The sequence below is a fragment of the Amblyomma maculatum genome, chromosome 1 (genome assembly GCF_055883805.1).
Source record: "Amblyomma maculatum isolate TAMU_Amacu chromosome 1, ASM5588380v1, whole genome shotgun sequence".
Classification (NCBI taxonomy): domain Eukaryota; kingdom Metazoa; phylum Arthropoda; class Arachnida; order Ixodida; family Ixodidae; genus Amblyomma; species Amblyomma maculatum.
Window position 1 is genome coordinate 238,927,099 of NC_139344.1, and position 21,634 is coordinate 238,948,732.

At 44.6% G+C, this 21,634-nt stretch overlaps 1 protein-coding gene across 1 annotated transcript in view; it reads left to right on the forward strand.

Annotated features, from left to right (window-relative positions):
* Nucleotides 1–21,634, forward strand: part of vari (MAGUK p55 subfamily member vari) — a 77,473-nt gene that overhangs the window by 48,482 nt on the left and 7,357 nt on the right. The window contains exons 10-13 of the mRNA XM_084590644.1: nt 4,433–4,594; nt 9,953–10,155; nt 20,858–20,989; nt 21,475–21,546. Coding sequence (XP_084446770.1) covers nt 4,433–4,594; nt 9,953–10,155; nt 20,858–20,989; nt 21,475–21,546 — 569 coding nt within the window. The remainder of the gene's footprint in view (nt 1–4,432; nt 4,595–9,952; nt 10,156–20,857; nt 20,990–21,474; nt 21,547–21,634) is intronic.

The window sequence follows — 21,634 nt, forward strand, 5'->3', positions numbered from 1 at the left end:
TTGGTGTACACGATGTAAATGGGCTTATATGTATAAAAAAAAATTTGTTAGTAACTGAGGACTTGTTAGTGCTTCAAGTCTGGCTCCATCGGAAGATGGTGTTTAGTCATCCGAGCGCAGGTAGAGAGGAAAATAAAAAGGGAGAGGGAAGTGGCGGGCAGCCTGCTTTGCACAGTATTGTATACAAAGGGAAGAAATCATTCTTCAAGTCGTTTTTTTCCTCAATTTATGGCACACACCTAAAAAAGTGATCCCCATGATCTGCCAGGGTCTCAATGGTATCTGACGTAAAACGGTTCACATTAAACTGAAGCATTGGCACGTGCAACATATGTAACTATGCAACTATTTTATGTACTCTTGACATCGAAGGCAAAAGTAGTCTTTCTGAAAAGACCCAACGGTCTGATGCGATGAAGACTGTAAGAGTAAATAAATGTATAACTTTCTGCAAATAAATATTCTTCAATTACACTTTATAGAAGAAGTGCAAGTTTTAGTTACGTTAAACATAAAGTCAACCAGGGGGGGGGGGGGGGGGGGAATAATAAACAACAAATTGCTTCGCAAGTGTGCATAATGAAAATAACAAAAATAATATATAAGAACAGTAAGGTTGGTCTGATTGACAAGCAGCGACTTCCCAAGTGTTTAATAAGATTATGTAAGCATTGGCATTTCACTCAGTGAGCGCCTTAACATGATGCAAACCGATGAAATCGGTGAGAATTGGCACATGCGCAGGATACATCAGTTCTGTGCCTTTGTGTAGCATGACCGACTTTTTGTTTTTCTCCTTCTCAGGTTTTAGAAAACCTGCTAATGCTGCTTACTGAATGTTCTTGTGAAATTTTCGAAGTTATAGGGAGGAAATGTTCTGACTACCACTAACATGGATAAGAAATCATTGCCTACTTCAGATTCATTCAGTTTCTACATCCTAGCAGGGGGCGGGGGGGGGGGGGGGGGCTTGGTCCCCATAGTTTCCCTGATTTAACCCCTGGGACTCGTCGTAATCAGTCTATGTGGCTGATGGACAAGATCCCATAAAGTTAAAATGCCACATTTCTATTGCTCATGTGCATATACTTTGACAAACATGTACTGTCTTTGCCAAAAGTAACCAGGCTGCATGTTCCACTTCTCAGTCGGTTAGCAGAGAATTCGTACCACTTCTGAAGCTGTAAATCTGTGCGAAGTGAAGGCGAGCACCTGTCCTCACTTCTCAAGTTGTGATACTCTGGGAATCCATGTTGGCTTTAGAATACAAGCGAGAAGCAAAGCATGCAGCCTGGTTATTTTTGGAAAAGACGGTACAATGCAATCCACTTATAGCGATACCAGATATAACGATATATTCTTTATAACGATCAAATTGTAGAGATTTATTAGTTTTCTCATTGCCCCTATGTAAAAATAAACCGTATATAACAATCAATTATTGGCGGCATATAGGATACGATAGCTTTCTGGCCGCCCAGAAGAGGTTTACCACGGAAATCTGTCTTAATGTTTGATAAAAAATAAAATGCCAAGAAGAAAATGGCATGAAAACTCGACATAAGTGCCGGAAATGCGGATGTCACCTGTTAATAATTAGAAGTGTTATTAACGATGCGCCCTTAACGGTGCGCACACTCCCAGGCACCCTTAGAGTGAGTTGGGGGTAGCTGTTCCGGTCGCAAAGGAGATGCCCTCTACTTGCGTGACAGGCTCAGCCGGAATTCAACTACCTTGAAGTGACAGAAGGGGGTGGCCGTTTGGTGCCCAGCTTTCGCCGGTTCAAGCCAGAGTAAGGGTCGGAGTCAGAAGTAACAAACAAAACGCACATTATACATAGCAAGAGACGATACAGAGGAATATACAAACACTAAAATTGCACAGACGAGAGGTTCACAGAGAAACAAACGCTAAGCATGCAACTACAGAGGTATTTAATAACACAGAGGCTTTACAACACAGATCAAACACGAGAGAGTCGCATAATCAAACACCAAATTGTTCACCGAGCACTGTTGTAGTCCGACACCTCGAGAGTCACGATGTGGCCGCCATGCAAGACGAGCGCCGCTCCCTTGCAGGTCTGTGGGCTTGCCAGCAGCAGGTGATTCCTGGGAGTCCAGCCGAAGCATTAGCGAACACGCCGCAATCACTGACTGACTGACTGACTCAAGCGGCGCGGCCTCCATAAATAGAGCGCACTGCATCTGTCTGTTAAGGCGCACCAAGGCTAGCACGCACACACACATACAAAGCTACGCGCTCCCTCGCGCGGGGAGGGAGGCTTTTCTCTAACCTTGTGGAACTTTCGGCGCCGCACAGGCCTCGCGCCGCGCTGGCTTAATAAAATGTGCGCTGATTTCATGACAGCGGAAACGGGCCGGCGGGGAGAAATCCGCGACAGCATTGTGTGAGGTTAGGAAATGAGCTCTATCATCATCACACTTGCTGCCTGTTGCCACGCAATGGGTGCGGCTGTATCGCCATCGCCCGATTGTGCGTCTTGGGAAGGCTGACCAAGACGACAGTGCGATAGCTCTTGAGATGAAACGGCAGATTCAGTGGGATTTCCGGTAGGGTTTCAAGGTTGGAAGCCTTGCGAAAAAATACGGGCATTCGCATTCTATGATTTTAACAGTCACCAAGGCTGGGAATGTCATACAGTTTATCCAATCGCTGATCGCTTTTGTGCGTGCAAAAGGACTACCGACAGTCTATCCACTACTGGAAGCGATTCTCACAGCAATTGTCAAGCTTCAGCTGCCACTCAAGCGAGTGCGAATTTCATATTTTTTTAAGCATGCTGAAGTTATTTTATGGCTGTTTATGTATCCTGTAATAAAGTGTTCAGTGCTCTTCACGATGATTTGCATTGTTCAACCCAATTCACTCATCGCTGGTAAGCAGGCAGGCCTGCATGCATGAGAAAATATGGGGATGTGTTCTTATTTTTTTTTTCTCCAGTCCAGTTATAACGACCGGATTTTCCAGTTTTCTCAATATCGATATAAGTGGACTGCACCACTGCGGATTTCTGAATCTCTTGCCTCTGGAGACTTGTATCTATAATCTGGTGATACACGCTCCCTACTGTCAGCTCCAACAATTGCAAGCCTTCTTATCATCCGTAATTCATCAACCCGTCGAACCAAAAAACATCAGGGAATTTAGTCCCTGACGTGCAGCTTGTTTGAGCAGTAGTGTGGACGGCGGTGAGCGATCGTAATTCTTTCGTTATGGCAGTCTGTTAACAAATCTTATTCATCGCATTGTTTTGTGATAAGTAAGCAAAGCAGCCGTGAAAAATATGAGTTCTGTCAGAATTTACTGTCATTTTTGATTCATAGAAACTCGTCCGTGACCCTCTGAGTAGTTTCTAAGCCCCCTGATGTACTTAGAAAGCATGTATCTAGAATAGACTTCACCAAAATGCTGTGCTGACAGAGCAGCAAGTAGCAGCCACTTTCATATTCGGACTGTAACCTTTAAATGTCTAGGTATGAAAATGTGTCATCGATTTTTGTGTTTTGTTTTTCTCCAAGGCTTCTGATGCACACATGTGGAGTTCAAGTGTTTACGAAACAAATCTGTGCAGAACTGTATTGCATAATAAGAGGAAAGATAATCATCGTCAAAGCAAACAGAAGAACAAATTTTCACATTACATGCATTGCCATAATTTTAAATGTACCTGGGTCATGTCTTTGACAATGTGCCTGTGTGGGGTAAACCATATGCACTCTCCTTATTTTATCTGCTACTCTGTTTACATCAGGATCCAAAAGAAAATAAGGTGCTTTTATGATGTCTTGGCATGGTTAGTTCCTTTAAAGGCTTATAGTTTGCCTAAGTGAGGATGTTGTTCGAAGTGGGGAAAGTAAAGCTTCAAGTAATTCAAGCATAGTTGTGCAACATGTCGAGATAACATCATCAGGGCACTAATGCGGATTTCAACTGCTGAGAGCAATAGTGTGATTGCTGAAGCGGGCTGCATGTGTGACCTATCTGTGTAGCAAGTAATGGACCCCGTTTGCATGATTGTTAAGTATGTTTGCATAATACACATTCTGAACAGAATTCACCCACTGCAACGAGTTGAATAAATGCAAGTTGTCTGTAGGCCTACTTATTTGTAGCTGTACTGTGCTATCGGTAATTTCCCACAGCATACTTCTTTGCAGCCAGCGTTCCATTAGTTGCAATCGCCTCACCTTGACAAGGTGCTGTGCTATGCTGGTACTGCATTGACATGCTGCATCATGGCAGTAGGCCTTTATGATTTAAAAAATTTTCAAGCCACCAGTAAGCACTGGAGGAATATGTTCGAAAAATTACGTTTGCATTTCTGAAAATGGAGTTCTGCTTCTTGCAGTCTTTTTCTCATGTGTGACGTCTTTGTGTCTGTCTCTTTCTGTCCTTTTATCTGCTTCAGATTTCGAAAAGGCTGAGCTGCTGCTGTATGAAGAGGTTGCCCGGATGCCACCCTTTGAACGGAAGACGCTAGTTCTTGTTGGAGCACGGGGTGTTGGCAGACGTTCACTAAAGAATAAGCTTATTAGCTATGATCCAGCACGCTTTGGGACACCACTTCCACGTAAGTCATTTTCTGTTTGGGTTATGCAATGTCGGCGCATTTAAAAAACTGTAGGGCAATCCAAAGCCCTCCACTATGGCTTCCTTCATTACGTACCGTGTTTACTCGCATAATGCTCGCACTTTTTTTCATGGAAAATTGATGCTAAGTTGGGGGGTGTGATAATTATGCGGGGAAAATTTTCAAGCGAATGTTTTGCAGCGCTAAAAGCAAATTTAAATAGGTGCGAATCAGGATTCTTTGGTCAGCTATTGTAAATATAACCAAAACATTACTTTCAAGCAGAACTTACCCTTATTATAAAAGTACAGCGTCGCCAAAAGCACTTTATTTACCGCACGCAGCCTCATCATCACTCCCCGCGTTCCGTGGTATAATGCCCACAGCAGACCATACAGTTCTACTGTGGATCAGAGACTTGATCCGAGTCCGTATCGACACTGCAATCGCTGTCTCCAGTAGCGCACTGCGCAGAACTCGTTGACGCCAAAGTGCCTGCTGGCAGCGCGGTTGCTATGCTGTAGCCTGTACTTGAAAGCTTTCAGCTTAAAGGCAGCTGTATAACTTGCATACCGCCCCACCGCGATGCGGCACCAAGAACACAGTAGACGGTGGAACAAAGCAAGTAACACGGACGGAACAAATGAACAATGACAACGAGACACGGACACCACCAAAAATGGCGACGACTATGAGCATCATGGAGGTAAAAAAAAAGAAAAAGACGAGCATAACCAATGATGATGATCTACCCTATCTACCCGAGTACGCTATCGCCGCCTAGTAGCGCGTGCACACGAGACAAGCTAGGTTCAGTAGCGCTCCAAAGATGGTGCTTGTTACTACTAGCAGACAGCTCTCGCAGTGGTAATATTGGTGGTGCGATGATTACGCGAGGAAAAAAGAAATTATGGTTTTTGCAGAGTTCTTTGATGATAAGAAGGCTGCCAGTTGTCCATGTTGCAGTAGTGCTTGGCACAAATTTGGATGTGGGAACCATGTGAAGTTTGTACAGACTGCAGGTGTAAAAGAGCTTCAAGGGCTGTAGAATTCGTGTCTAGAACATATCTATCATTAAGTAGTTGTAATATGTTTAGGCTTGTGTTCATAGAAACATGCCACCCTTGCATGCCCAATAATGTAACTTTTGCAGTAAATTGCTATTATAATGTCACAGTGTAGTGTATTAAACCATGTTGTCTTTACTTAAGGGGGGACACGGGTCTTGCGGACCAAAAAATCGCGAAAAAATCACTTTTTGAAAATGTGATTTGCGAAATCAGTAGCTCTTTATCTACCTATCTGCTAAGTTTTTCATCTCTAGGGTCGGTATTTTAGTCACAATGCCAATTTATATAATCGATGTCGCCCAAATTTGGGCCGAAAACGACCCCGAAACAACCATTTTCGGCGAGGCGTAGCTCCCATTTTGTGCGCGGCACCGTAGCCATCTTGGTCTCATTCGAAAGAGCCGCCTTTCGTCTTCAAATTGCCGCCTCTGCTGTTTACATTCGCCCATTGGTCGCATAAAAAATAGCAAAAAAGAAAACGTGGCATTTGCAATCCCATTGGCTTTCGGGGTGCACGTGACGATAAGGCGTCCCCGCATTGGTGGAGCTGGCTGATGGCGTCTGCTCGGCGCGCCCGAGCCGCGGGGAGACGGCGGAGACGTGACGCCGGCCGCGCTTGGTTCCGAACCGCGAGGTGCGTTCATGGCAAGAATTTGTGAAAAAAGTAAAAAAAAATAGTTGAATAATCATCTCAAGTGATGCCCTGCCCCGGCTGTGCGCGCTCAGGCCGACGGAAATCGTGCGCCGAACGATCGTGTGTACGAGCCTGAAGTAGGCCTAGCGTGTTCCCCAGCACGGGGGACTGCTACTGCCAGCGGTCGCACCCGCCGCGACAGTGATAACGCTGGCCGCAGATGACCAGAAAGATAAGCTCAAAACAGGAAAAGCTTGAACTCGCGCCAACTCCAGCAACGAAGCGGTAGACGGATTGTGTTCGTAACGATGACGGCAGCGCGGCGGACAGTCCGCTTGGCGATGCGGAGTTCACGATCGTCAGATCTAAACAGTTTGCCGAGATTGGCGAAGCGTAAAACATACGGCGGCGATATTGGCATTTAAAAAAGTGAACGGGGATAAGGAATCACCGTCAAACTTATTCTCCAATGCGTAAACTGCGGGACACGTCGTCTTCGTAGAGCTCGCCGCGCGTTTGCGCCGATCGGACCTCGTTCATAGTCCTTAGGGAATTCACTTGCTTCCAGTGCAATGCAGAGCACTGGGAAGCAGCAAACAGCTCCAAATTACATTTCTTTTCCGCAATAAACGTTCCTCACCGCGGTCTTGATGCGAGGACGTAGCCAAACGACGTACGTATAAAAAAAAAAAAAAAAAAAAAACCGAAACAAAACGAAACGAAAAAGTGACAACTGAATGTGCTGCAACTGCAAATCAAAATGAAAGAGACGACACTTGGACGTTGGAAAGCAAAGAGACTACATTCCTGGAGGTTTATAGCCATTTTAAATTGTAAACGTGTGCATTGCACCAGTGAATGTCTGAGAGCAGAGAGGAAGCGTGCTTCCTCTGCAGCTTTTCAGACTGCAGCAAAACGAAAGCAGAAGGGCAAACCCAATGCAGATTACTGTCCAGGAGCCTTCTAGGCCACAGTGGCCTGCATTTCTACAGTTTTTGTTTGATTAAATTAGTGTTTGACATTGCAATTCGTTTTTTCCATTTTTCTCAAAATGAAAATTTTGCCTACCCTTCTATTTTGCGGGTGGCATTGTGGCTCTCCTACTCCTTAGATTGTAATGATTTTTATTTTTACTGGCTCGTGAGTGTTAAAGGAACACAATAAAGCTATTATACAAGGTCTCAACTGCATGAAAAATTTTTAAACATACGAAGATGTAGAAAGGGGGTGGTTGCACTTGTGAAGCTGAAACTTAAAACTTCCATAACTTTGGCTTGTAGTAAGGCAGGAGCACAAAACTTGTTTTATTGTGTTCCTTAGACATTCAGGAACAGATCCATGTGCATTTTAGCAATTTCCCTTCAGTAGATATTTTTACAAGCTTCCCGCAAGTCTGCAACAGCAAAGTTGCTGTAACTACTCAGCAAATTTATGTAGAAGAAAACTAACAACATATTTGAAACCAGCACAAGAATTTACATAAACCCTGCAAATTTCATACTGACAGGACAAATATTAAGAAAATTTTGCTCAAGACCCATGTCCCCCCTTAAAGAGGAATTCAGATCTCAGAAAAAAAGATAATGAATTTGTTTGATGTATTTGCATGAAATATTTTTGAACATATTGGGAATTATTTTACGACTATTCTCACAAAAATTTTCTGGTTCTGCTCCAAGAAAATTGTTCTCTACTTTCTATCTTTCCCCCGAATCTTGTGAAAAGCGTGGAGAGTTAAAACCTGGAAGAAGGGTGGTTCAAAATTAATTGCTTACTTAGAGGCATGCTACAAGTCAAGATATTCTTAATTTCTTTTCTCTTTTTTTTCTTTCTTTTTTTTCTTTTTTTTTGCAAAACACAAACTTTCAGTTTTGGATTTTTGCAATGCAGTGTAGATGTAGTTGTGCCTAGAGTAAGATAATTTTGTACAGCAAATCTAAAACAAAAAAAAAACTAAAAAAGAAACTAATGTCTTAGTCAAGAGTGCGGTCCTAAGAGTGCAATAAAACAAATGGTGTCAAAATGGATAAAAATGTTAAACAATCCGTTGCACTAGCCGAGATTCTCTACAGAAAATTGGAACAAAAAAGAATGCCGACTGTTTGTGCCTTTTCTTTATATGCAAATCCACCGCGGTTCATGAGTCAATTTTTTTAGATTACTTCTTGGTGAATTTTGGCAATGAAACTTCATGACTACATAGGAAACGAATCATGCTAATAGATAAAATGATTTCCCAATAATCTATTATTTCTTTTTGCCCCACATTCCGTCTTCAAGGGACCAGAAAAAATGTTCAAATTAACAAAACGTTCCATTTATTCAGTCGTCCTGAAAAAAACTGCCAAAAACTGTTTGTATTGCAGCAATTTTATCTAATGAACACCTGCCTGATGATTTGGGATGAAACCCAAGTCAGAATGATGGTCGCTTCCCAGTTCCCTCGAGTTCTTTACTTTGCATACACTGTCGGGAACATTGGGAGAAGTTCAAAATCTTAAAGGCCTCTGCTGCCCCCTTTCACAGTGCAATGCAGTAGCAGTGGTGTTTCTTCATAAAACAAGCCCGTCTCGTTTTGAGGATCTTGCACTGCACAGTCCACGCACAGTACAGTGAAACTGCACATGTCCACCGTGCAGTTCCAGCTTACTAGAAGCATCATGCGGATGCACATAAGGGAAATACTATGCGTAAGCATTAGAACAACCCATGACATCATTCCATAATTAAAATAAAAGAACAGTGACACGCGTGCAGTGTTCGAAACGACGTGGCTGGTCGATGTGTGTGCCTGATCGCAGCCACTGGATGGCGTGGAGTTAAGAAAAATGTAGCCAGAACTCTGGAACTTGGCTATATTTTGGAAATAGGGAGCTTTCAATAGTCATTGTTCCTGCCATAGCACGCGAAAAGTGCGCAAGCACCACTCTTTCATACAATTCAGTTTGGGAAGGTCTATTTCGGTGACCGCTGGTTGTGTTGCAGGTTGTGCCTTGGTACAATTCCCCCATAGGACTGAATTGGAGCGAGCCCATCCACGTCCGGGAAATTAACGAGCGTCTGACGACATAGACTTTCATGGGCTTCGGCTGGGACCTTGCTCCTAGTTCGAGTTATTCAAATTTCTGAATTTTGGGGGGTTGAATTAATGAGATTTGACTCTAAAAGTGAAACAAGCGCAACTAGGTAGGGTTACAAGAAGGCACATGCAAGACAGAATAAGCCCTGTGTCTTGCATTGAGCCAACTAGCCCTAACCAAAATTTTGATTAAATTAAACAGAAGGTAATAGAGTGATATACAGACATTATATTCCTGTCTTCATGAAAGCTTAGTAAAGACTATTTATGGCCTTGGAGAATGTGTTCAGTCGTAACGAAACATACTAGCAACAGTAGCTGGATTTTAGTTTAATCATGCATTTTTGTTTTGTAAATGAACACTAGCAATTACTGAAATGCTCGTGCTGGTAGTGACCCTTCAATATCGGGTATTAATGGAGGCATTACATGATTTTAATATTTCACATACAACATTCTGTCTATGTAAACAGGGTTGCCCACTCACTTTCGTGACAGTGTGACTCGCTTTCATGAAATTGTAACTTTTGTACCAGTCCTAATTGAGAAATTTGTCTCGTTATTTTGGGGTGCAGATACATCTCGACCAATGCGAGAGACGGAAACAGATGGCAAAGTGTACTACTTTGTATCACGTGAGGTAATGGAGGCGGACATAGCTGACAACAAATACCTTGAGTGGGGCGAGCATAGTGGTCATCTTTACGGCACCAAACTGGACACCCTGCGTGCAGTCATCCGCTCTGGGAAGATGTGCGTGGTGGACTGCAGCCCCCAGGTATGCCCCGTTTGCTGTTCTTGGAAGAGGCTTTCATGGCATTAAGGCTGCATTCATTGTAGTGCTATCATTTATAGGTTCTACATCTCTTAGGCTTTTGAACCTTTTGCAGTATAATATGCTTATCTTGGCTAAGCTGAAGTAATTTGACTATTCCTGAATCATCAGAAAAATTTCGGAGCATGTAACCTAAAAGCAAAGAAGAAATGGGTATTTGGAAAGATCCTTTAGTTTGAAGATTTGGCTAGTAGTCCTTTGACCTGCTTTGCAGCGCATATTTTAATGGGCCCTTCTTCTCTGCAGGGAGCAAAGGTCACTGTGAGAAATTGTGGGGTACATACCAAAATTTCTGGGTGCGCCTCGTACACCTAACATCGGTTTAGGCCAGAGCAAGCTGAAGGCACGGCTAGCGTTCATACACCTACAATGCCTTTCTGAAGGAAGGAAAGAAAGGGTACTGTAAAAACCCATGTACAGTAATACCTCGATAATTCGAACTCGGTTAATTCGAAATCCCGGATAATTCGAAGGTTTTCTGCGGTCCCATATTTTCCAATGTAAATTTGGCCGGATAATTCGAACAGGCGGCCTGCGCCAGCCCGGTTAATTAGAAAATTTGGACTGCTATGCGGCAGTGCCTGATCCATGTTTCGCCGCAAACCCGGCGAAACGACGGCCCTACGGAGCCGCGAGGCAAAGCCACATAGTAATGGTGATGATTTATAGGCGAAGCGCCCCAGCCGGAGCACTCTCTGCACAAAAATCGGTCCACAGTGCGCCTCGCGCACCGCCGAAACACGCGCCTGCAGAGGAGAAGAAGTGCTTCACTGCAACACGGCGGGCATACCGGTTTTTATCACGTGACCTCGCCCCCACTCCATCCCTTGGTGTGCTTCACCCACTCTTCCCCCGTGCCTCCGACGCTGCAAGTACGCCACCACCACCGCCGCGCCGGTCTCGCCTGCGCCATTTCTTTGTGTTGTGCGCTGTGGTTAGGGGTCGGCTACTGTGCCGTCTTTTTGGGCGGGACTGTGCAGAAGTGCTAGCTTTGTGACCGTAGCAGTGCAGAAATGCCAAAGTACAAGACTTTAACGCTGCAGCAGAAGTTCTGCTTGATCCAGGAAGCAGGCAAGAGCGCTTGTTCGAAGACCGAGTTGGCCAAAAGGCATGGCGTGCCCCTCTCGACGTTGTCCACAATATTGAGCAACAAGTCAAAAATACTAGAGGCTTACGGCTAGACCTATTCTTCGAAGCGGTCACGAGTGCGGGCTCCCACGTATCAAGATGTGGAAGCTGCTCTGCTTCGCTGGCTGCAGAAAGCAAACGCTGCCCACCTTCCCGTCAAAGGAACGCTACTGCGGGAGAAGGCCAACGACCTAGCTCTACAACTTGGGCACGAGGAATTTAAGTGCAGCAATGGATGGTTTTGCCGTTTTAAAGAACACAATAATTTAACCTTTCTCACCGTCTGTGGTGAGAGCGGCAGCACTAACGAGAGCGTTGTCGAGGATTGGAGAAACCACACATTGGCGCCGCTGCTTAGCGAGTACGGTGCAGACGACGTTTACAACCTTGACGAGGCTGCACTTTTTTATAAGATGCTGCCAACAAAAACATTCGCAGTGAAGAACACCGCCATCAAGGGTAGGAAACAGGCCAAGGACAGGATTACTGTGCTGTTCGGCGCAAACATGTGCGGTAAACACAAGCTGCCGCTACTGGTCGTCGGGAAGACGGGGAAGCCTCGCTGCTTCAAAAATGTGCGGCTGCCGCCAAAGGATGAACTCGTCTACAGGCACAATAAGAAAGCCTGGATGACAGGTGCAATATTTGAAGAGTACGTGCGGCAACTTGACCGCAAGTTCGCGGCCACGGGCAGGAATGTCCTATTTGTCGTCGACAACTGCCCGGCACATGGCGACATCCCACATCTCCAGGCCATCAGGATGGTATTTTTACCTCCGAACACCACTTCGATCTCACAGTCGATGGACCAAGGCGTCATTCACCACACTAGGAAGATTTATCGGTACCACCTGCTCAAGCGCATGCTCCTTTGCTACGACAATGGCAAGGAGTACTCCATCGACCTCCTCGGAGCCATATGCCTCATGGTGTACGCTTGGAAAAAAGTGGAGCCCACATTGATCAGGCGGTGTTTTAAACACACTGGTTTTTCCAGTGAAAGCACTGTTGATGCCGGTGCAGACCACCCATGTACTACTACTCTTGACGAAGAAGGAGCAGAGTATTGCGACCGCATCAATGCGCTCTGCGCAGAGGATGAGTCCAACGCAGTCGGCTTCGCCGAGTATATCAACATTGAGAGCGAAGAGCAGACTGGCTACTCTGACTTGGAGAGTGAGATCACTGCTGGTACGAACATGCGCGATGACAGCGACGATAGCGACGACGACACCGACGAGCCTCCCCGAGCACCTGCTCTTGGTGAAGTTATCAGATCGCTGAACGTTATCCGCAGTTTTGTTGAGTGCCGCGGTGGAAGTTCAGAGATGTTTCGTCTATTTGACCAACTCGAGAGCATGACCTTAGGAGCCGCAAACTACCGGACGCGGCAAACCAGCATCTCTGATTACTTTCAGTAGTAATTCAAAATATGCCGAATAAAGGTAACACGTTCCTGCAACGAATTTTTTTGCCTAAGTCTTAATTTCTTGGTGTGTTCGGTTAATTCGAAAACCCGCTTAATTCGAAGATTTCTCGCGGTCCCGATGACTTCGAATTAACGAGGTTGTACTGTATAATACAGACCCGCATGTAATACGAGGTGTAATTTGAGAATAGTAAAAACGGAAAAAAACAAGTTTTTATCCGCGTATAATGCGAGTGAGGAAAGATCAGCAGAAGTATTTACTGCATTACATTTTGCAATTCGCCCTCGAATTGTATGCGCTCCACGCTTTTGCGTCCAATGCAGTCCCGCACTAGGCGTCAATAGTGCCGCAAACCTTTATGTGTTGCTGCTGTATTGCTCTCCTTCTCGCGCTGACACGCGTGATTGGAGAATTTCACACAGTGATGAGAAGACCACCTCACGTTCGCTCCGCTAATCGGTCCTTCAGCTGTTCTAAAACCAGTAGGCCGCTTCCAGCTCGGATGCGGGATGGTAGTGCACGAGAAGCTGGTCATCGTGCGCTGTGCTTGTTTGCGCGGCGTGCGCGCCCGAGAAGTATCCTCAGATTCAGAGCTTTCACGATCGTCGTCATCCGGTACATGTATCGTCTGCCGAGAGTCCTTTGCTAGAGAGAGCTTTCTTATAAAATCTTTTTCAGTGCCTCTAAACGTGCTCAATATCCCGCATTTCTCGAAAGCGTGATCGACGTGCTCCTTGGGAATGTTGGTCAGGCATCCGCAATTCGGCTGTAGTGCATGGCAGCATGGCAGCAATGGCTGGAGAGGCTCATGAGAGACCCGTGCGAGGTGTGCTTAGCATGCTTCTGGCTGTGTGCACATCTCGGGCACCGTAGTCGGGAGGATCGCGGGGTCAGCGTGGTGAAACCGAACTCATTGAAGCTGCCAGCCAACGCCATCGCTAGATAGTGCCTCCTCTCACCAGAAGCCTGATGTTGATAGCGCCAATTAATAACGAGGCCTGAACTGCAAATTTAGGCTGCAATTTTTTCGGATCTGCATATAATAAAAGGCGGAAATCTGACATGATAAAATCGGGGAAAAAAACTCCATATTATACGTGGATTTTTACGGTAGTTAATTGAAAGCACAAGTGAGTATTTCGCAGTAAGCTGCGTTACAAAATACTATTTTGATGCCCTGAACATCAATGCAATCCTCAGCCTTGCCGTAGCACCTGAATGTGGGCCTGCAGAGCCACATGCACACGGCAAACCTACATGTTCGAAGCGGAGGTAAATCTTCTCGTAGGCCACGAAGTGTGCGGCACAACGACAAAAGCGAAGAAGGATGGGGGGATATACGGAGCACATCTTGGTGACACGGTTCATGCGCCAGTGGTCAGACGACAGGACTCCATTCTGGCTGCAACTCAAGCAAACATGCAAGACGTGCACAATACACCAGCTTTGTTCATGGTACCCTGGCAAAGGCCAGAGCACCAGGAGAAAACACTACTAACTCTGCCAGTGGCTGAAACAAGAAGAATGGAAGGGAAGGTGATTGACAGGAGTTCTTGGAAGAGCTTCCCCTGGCGAGGGCAGGCAGCATGACCTCCCTTTCCCCATTTCGCTCTTGCAGTAATATGATAAGGCTCCTAATGAGCAAAACAGTAGCAGCTGCTGTGTGTTCGTGTCACTCAAGAGGCACAATTCCTACGACTAGTCAAACTTTATGACGCACAAGGATGTTTTACCGCTGCTGAGGTCACAGTATTTGTGCAAAATAGGCTCGTGGTGTGCTTTCAATTGTCAGCAGTGGAATATTTGCCATTTACTTTGTACTGTGCTTGCACAGGACTTACAGCAAAGGCTTTGAAGCGCATTTAACTGAACTGAGTGCCTCCAGTCTGAACTAGATTTAGGCATAAAATAGTTGCAGTTCAAGTCAGTTTGGGAATTGATTATCACTTTTTGGACTGTTGGTTGCGACTGTTGGTTGCTGCAGAATGAACTCTGTAGTGCTGGCAAGGACAATTCTCTTTACAGCCACGCATTCTTGACACCGTAACATCACACATGGCCGCACAAGGTGTCTATTTTGTGATAAGTATGCATAGATCAGAGTCGGATCTTTCAGTGCAAAGGAAAAAAAGCAAGTTGAGGTTCATTCAGAGGGGAAAGATGAATCTAGTCAAAAATCTTCATGCGGGACGACACAGCCCACACTTCTTGCATGTAGGCAGCATGTCACAATTCCAGATCATGCATCACACTGTGTTAAAACTGGTTTATCACAACAGTAGAACTGAATAGCTGAATAATATTGAGTGAGCAGCGCTTTTCAAATGGTGATTTACTTGCAAAGGCGTTGCGTCAGCTGGTGCTCAATAAAGCTGTGGCACTAAAAGGAATGTGGCTGGAGCAAAATGTAGCAGCACCATATTTGCGTGAATGTAAAGAAAAGTCAGCTTGGACGTTTGACAAAGATAAGGCTGTGGAAGAATTGAATGCTTTAGGAAAATGAAAGGAAATAACGGTGAACGGGCATAGGAAGAGGTGGTACAAACCACAAAGCAGTGGCATCATAGCAGTCACGATGGTCACCGCTTTGTGGGAGCTTGTGTGCCAAGGACTTTGCAGTGTATGATGTTGTCGAGATATTATTGATATATCCATCTCTTCCATATGCTTGCTTGCCACCTCCGTGTGCGCACGTGTGTGTATGTGTGTGTGTGGGGGGGGGGGGGGGGGGTGAGGGTGGTTATACGAATCCTGTGGAGTGCTTCTCTCATTTTCCCAGCTAGTAAGCCATTGAATCCTTGGAGATCAAATTTTGAACAGAAATGGCGTTTGGTCGCCAGTATTCTTTTCATACCAGATTCGTTTGGAGTACTTGCCTAGTTTGATCAGAAGTCAAATAGTCACATTGTCTGTGGCAAAGCAAGCTACCGTCCAAGGGGGGGCACCAGGAGCACCATCTCATTCTTTCCAAGCTCAAAGAAATATTTATTGCAGTAGACAAACTAAACTCTTCAAATTTAGTGCAGTTTTGGCCAAACCAAGTTTTGATGATTATTATTGATAAAGCTCTTCAAACCTTCTGCAAAGCAACTCTGCCCACCTACCTTCCATCACTGAATCTGTGTGGCGTTTTGCTACAAGCAAAGCAAATGGCATCACCAGCCTCATCGCTTGAACAGCAGTTTTTCTTCGCCGTCTCCGCAGACGATACGAACATCTAACTTCTGATCGAGTCAGGCTGCTCCACCCCAAACAAATTTGAAATAATAAAATACTGCGGACCAAATGCTATTTCTTTGCAAAATTTGAGCTCCGAGAATTCAGTCGTTTAGCTAGGAGAAATTCTAGGGGGTGCGTTAATGGCGCAATGCGCTGTATGAACTGCCGAACCTTGTTATAATTAACGAACATGTTTATAGTGAATTACAGGATAGAATGAAGTAAAAGCAAAGTTTGGTAAGTCCATTGCTTTATTCTATGACAGTTCTCTCTGTATAACAAAAGCGAAAGGTTCAAAGTTTTACATGCGATCGGTTGTAATGATGCAGTTTTTTGATTCACATTGCTCAGAATGCATGAAGGAGCAGAAAAATATTTCATGGCTTTAGTTAGGCTGGTTTCACAGCATGATAGCTATGTGGGGTGAAAAAAAAAAACAGAGTACGAGAAACTGAAGGCCTACCTCAGGAGCACACCATATTCAACTCATTACGCTGTTTCACAGCACTAACGCAGCAAGCAAGTACCTGAGTCCGAGTCCACAATTTTCACACACAAGGTGAAAATAGGAAAATCTCGAGGTTGTTTTCAGACAAGTTGAAATAGTACTTCAGAGGGCTAAGTGTATGCCCCGAAGAGATGCTGGCTAAGAAATAAATAAATGCCACTGTTAATGCCACAAACTGCGCTGTACATTCATGTTGTTGGTACGACTACTAGCGTGAAATTGTATAATTTGAACTCAGCATGCATTGAATTTACAGAAGCCGATGCTGAATATGTTGCTCACCATTTCTCCTCAGTACTTTTATTTTTTCATGTAAGCCCCAAGAAAGCATTAGAAAGCACAAGCAGTTGCTGTCTTGAGAATCCAGAGAATTTAACACCAGAATTTCTCAGTGAGTACTCAGTTGATTGGGGAATATATGCGGTATATTTTGAAGATGCTCATGCCTCTAGAATTTCAGAAAAAAAATATTGCACAAGTGACAACCTTTTAGATGAAAATTATGGAAGATACTGTATTTGTTAGTTTGCATAAACATGCATCTAGTTCAAGATATAAAGGGTACGAAATTTTTCTGATCTGAAGAAATAACTGCTAGCAGTTACACATTCCAAGAAAAAGCTCTCAGCTCACAATGTGCTAAATGGTGTTGCTTAACCCCTTAAGGGCTGAATAAATAAAAAAATTATGTCCCCAAATTGCCAAATTTTTTTTTAACGTAAAATATTTCAGTAATGTGTTTAAAACACAAAAAAATCACAGAAACAATTTCTGTATATTTTATTAGTCATTACCTGCCCCCTTGTGCAATACTCCATACCTTACACCCTTGAGGAGCATTGAGAAATAAAAAATAAATTCTTGAAAGTACAGATAGTATGAAGTGGCTGAGAATTGCCATGCAAAAGATGCACCATTGCTTCTAGATGCATTCAAACTAGATGAGACCACTATCCGTGTGGTAGCGTTCGAAGCATGGCACTGCGCAGAGGGCCTTCTCGCACCACCTGCACCAGACCCTTGTTTCCTTGCGGATGTATTTCCCATTGCAGTCATCGCCGCTGTCTTCCGCTTCTGACTCGCTGTAAAAATGTAAAAATGTCATCACTCTCCTCTTCACTTGAAGAACAAAAAACGGCATTGTCATCACTTGCGCTATCATCCGCTACCAGATTCACGCACGCATGATGCCATGGTTTAGAAAACGCGGGAAACGGGATGCAGCAATTCCACCATCTAGTGTTCAAAATCACATTCAAGAAAAACGCTAACGATGGGACCCGTGCTGCCATCTATGTTTCATGTGGTAAAGTATCGTTTCAAGAGCTGGGCTTGCCAAAAGCCTCTTGAAACATTGCGGAAAAGCTATGACGACCTCGGCTCATTATAAGCAAATAAAGTTCCGATCACTTGTGACAAGCTGAGCTCGTCATAAGCCCTTAAGGGTTAAAGAAATAATGTAAAGGTATTATGCTTAACATTTTTCAACAGCAAAAAATTTGCAGTGTTTTATTTCAGTTCTGAATCCTGCACATTGTGTTATTATTTCACTCTTGTTAGGCGTTTGCAACACATCATCATTCAGTGTTACTGGGCGAAACTTTTTGCTGTGCATGGTAGTGCCCACCCAGCGTGTACAGGGTAAGGGGAAAACTGATGCTTTTGGTAATTTGAAGGTCAGGGCATTTCAATCTCTATATTTGCTTGACCTGGTCACAAGTGATTGCTACTATAGTTTGGTACTTGAAAATGTTTCTGGTCACAGCGGTTAGTATACATTCCTTCTTGGATGAATTGCAAATATATCATGCACTGCATATTTTGGCTCTCACTGGTGAATTATAGATGGTTAAAATTGTCTGAAATTCTACAGTACAGTGCCCCTCAAAGACAAGGTGCAAATGCCCAACATAAAAATGTATTGGTAAACGATCATAAATGGTGCAATCAACAAACATGCGCAAATGCATCATTTTATGGTTACCCATCAACCAAAAGAAGCAGTCCAAGGGCACCTGCAGTACGCATTCAGGAGCTGGTAAAAACTGCAATGCAAGCAGGAACTGTCCAGCTGGAATATGTTGGAAACATTAACACTGCAATCATCGTCTTAATGAGAAGTGTTGCCTGTAGTAGAAACAGAGTGCTAGTCATTATCGTATGCCTTGTATGTACTACAGTCGAACCCCGGCATAACGAAACCGCCGGGGAAGGAAAACTTTTTCGTTCTCGCGAGAATTTCGCTGTCGCAAAAATGGACAAGTAAGCACACATATTACTTTCCAGAACGAAAATTTAATGAAAAAAGTCGCTTATTTTGCTCAGCTTCACACTGCCATGCACGAGCTTCACGACTTAGATAAGCTATGCATAGCTTCTTCGTCGTCGTGGTTGCCGAGGAAAGTGCGGATAACATCAAAAGCATCAAGCACATCACACGAGCTTACTTGCTTTCCTTGTGCTTTGTTTTCACCATCCTCGTCGCCGCTCTCCTCATTTCGTTTGCGCACACTGTCGATAAGCGCTGTCACTGAATTCTTCGTGCACTGTCAAGTCGGCATCCACACACAAAACGTCACTCAGTTGAACAGTGTCTGGCACTATTGCATCGACACTGCGAAACGCATCCCATGCTTCAATTAGTGGCTGTAGATCGTCACCGCTTGCAGGAACACTCGCTTCCAGTTCTGCCAAGGCATGCTGACCAGCTGCGAAACCAGCGTGTCTGAAGCAATTCTAGACAAGGGTGGCCAAAGTAGCAGTCCACACTGCGGCAAGCACTAAGATTAATTTCCGTTGGTCGCTTCATTTCGATGTTTAACAACATCCGCCAAATGAGTCTCACAGGGTACGCAGGTTTGACACTCTTAGTAACCTCTTGGTCAAGAAGTTGGATAATGGGCTTGCAGTTCGGAGGAAAAAAAAAACGTCTTTGATGTGGTGGGCACTGCAGTTATCCAAAAAAAGGCAGACGGATCTGCTCTGCTTTTGCATATCTGCGTCAAAGGCTCCCAGCCAGCTCGATAATATTGCACGCATCATCCAAACTTTCTGGTTAGCAGTGTACTCGACCGGAAGCCTTCGGTTACCATTAAAGCACCGCGGCATCTTGCTCCGGCCGATCACGAGAACGGGACGCTTGTTGAATTCGTCCATGTTTGAGCAAAAAAGTATTGTCACCCGCTTTTTGCTCAGCTTGCCTCCATGGCATTTTTGTCCCTTCAGGTCGAGTGTTTTCGATGACAACATTCCATAAAAAAAGCCAGTTTCATTCATACATTCGTATTATAAATTTCTGAGGGATCGTATTCGTCCATTATGGTTTCATAACTTTCCGGCATCCAGGACGATGCTGCTTCAGTGTCGACGCTCGCAGACTCCCCCGACGACACCTTGGCGACGATGCAGTGCCGCGCTTTAATTCGGTTTAGCCATCCGGTGCTCACCCTAAAGTTGTCGTGTCTGCACGCGAAGTCAATCGCCTTCTGCTGCAGAGGGCTTCCAGACAAAGGCATCTCGTTCGCTCTCTTGTCGTTGTAGACCGGCATTGCCACCAGCTTGTTCTACGTGTGCGCGCCGTTCTGAAGTGCCGCCATGATGCTGTTCTTGGCTTTCAGAATCGTAAAAAGTGAGCTGCACGGGATACTGAATTGCTCCGCAATGTCCAACTTCTTTCTGCCCTTTGCAGCTTCAGCGATGATTGCAGATTTTTCGTGCAGGGCCGAAAACTTCTGCTTTTTGACAGGAGGCGGCATGTTTCCGACAGGCCAAAAAAGAAAAAAGAAAAGAAACAATACTGGACACACGCAAGTCACGGGCGAAATCGGCGTGCAGGAGGCGGACGGCGAGATAACGTGGTCGGCATGGCAGCAAAAAGAAAAAGAAGGATTTGTTGCTCTGGCGGCGGTGCCATCGAAAAATGTCACGTGCGTGCGTAGTTGCCAACAGACAGACCAACAGACAGAAAGGACAGAAAGTAAACAGCAATGACCACGCCGGTGCTTGCTGACCGAAATGAACGGGCCTGACTTGTCGGATGAGTGTGCTGCTGCAATTTTGCCGCATCTTTGTTCCCAGCTGGCTGACGTGCCGAAAAAATGTTGCAGATCACTACCTCAAACTTTGGTTGATATGGTACTGCTTTTTAAAAACTCTTTCATTGTTGAGAGGGGGAAAATGCATTGAATTATGGAAGTTCGCTGGGGCCGCAAGAATTTTTCGTTGCCTTGAGAATTTCGTTCTTGAAAGCTTTTGTTATTGAGGGGTTCGACTGTACAACCCATCGTGCGTCACTTTAAAAGAGTAGCTAAACAACATTACAAACTGCTACAAATTCATAGTTGCCAATGTCTTTTCGCAGTACCTGAAAATCCTGAATACACCGGAGTTCATGCCTTACGTGGTCTTCATTGCTGCGCCTCAGCTGGATCATTTTCGACAGATGCATGAATATGGCCGTCATCATGGATATGGAAGCAGCCGAAACCTCACGGTAAGATAATGTAGGAAACTATTTAGAACCTGAGAGTGAATTGCATGCAGGCGAGGTTTGCCTGGCCTGCTGAATGGGCCACGTTCAGTGCTCGCAGTGTACACTTGATATCTGGATTTGGTTAGGCAGTTATTCGAGTTCATAAATACTTAAAGTTAGTAAATGTACTACGTGCTCATATATGCAAGGGATGTGCTCATATAGATGAATTTCACTTACTGTAAGCTACGATGCTGCTGCTTTCAAGGGCGAGCACCAGACTTGTGCTCTTTTGATCACCAGCTATGTATCAGCTCAATGGAAGCAAGCAGGGCAGCTCAAGAGTAATACAGTTTAATCATAAAAATGCCACTCTTTTATACCTCGCCTTTCTTTGCTTCTTTGCTGTATAACTTTTGGCTGTTGCCATTCCTTGCTTAAAGTGTGATTTGACAAACTTGACAACATTGGATTATCACTTTTTTTTTTTTTTTTCATTAATTCAGTTCGATAGAGCCATGAGTCGACATGGCTCACGACGTGCAAGGACTCTCGAAAGCTTGGCATCTCTTCAGGAGGTAATGTACTGCTTTATATATATTTTTATTTAACTTTTATGTATGTCGGTTTATCATTTAACATTGCCACAGGCTTGAATACTGGTCA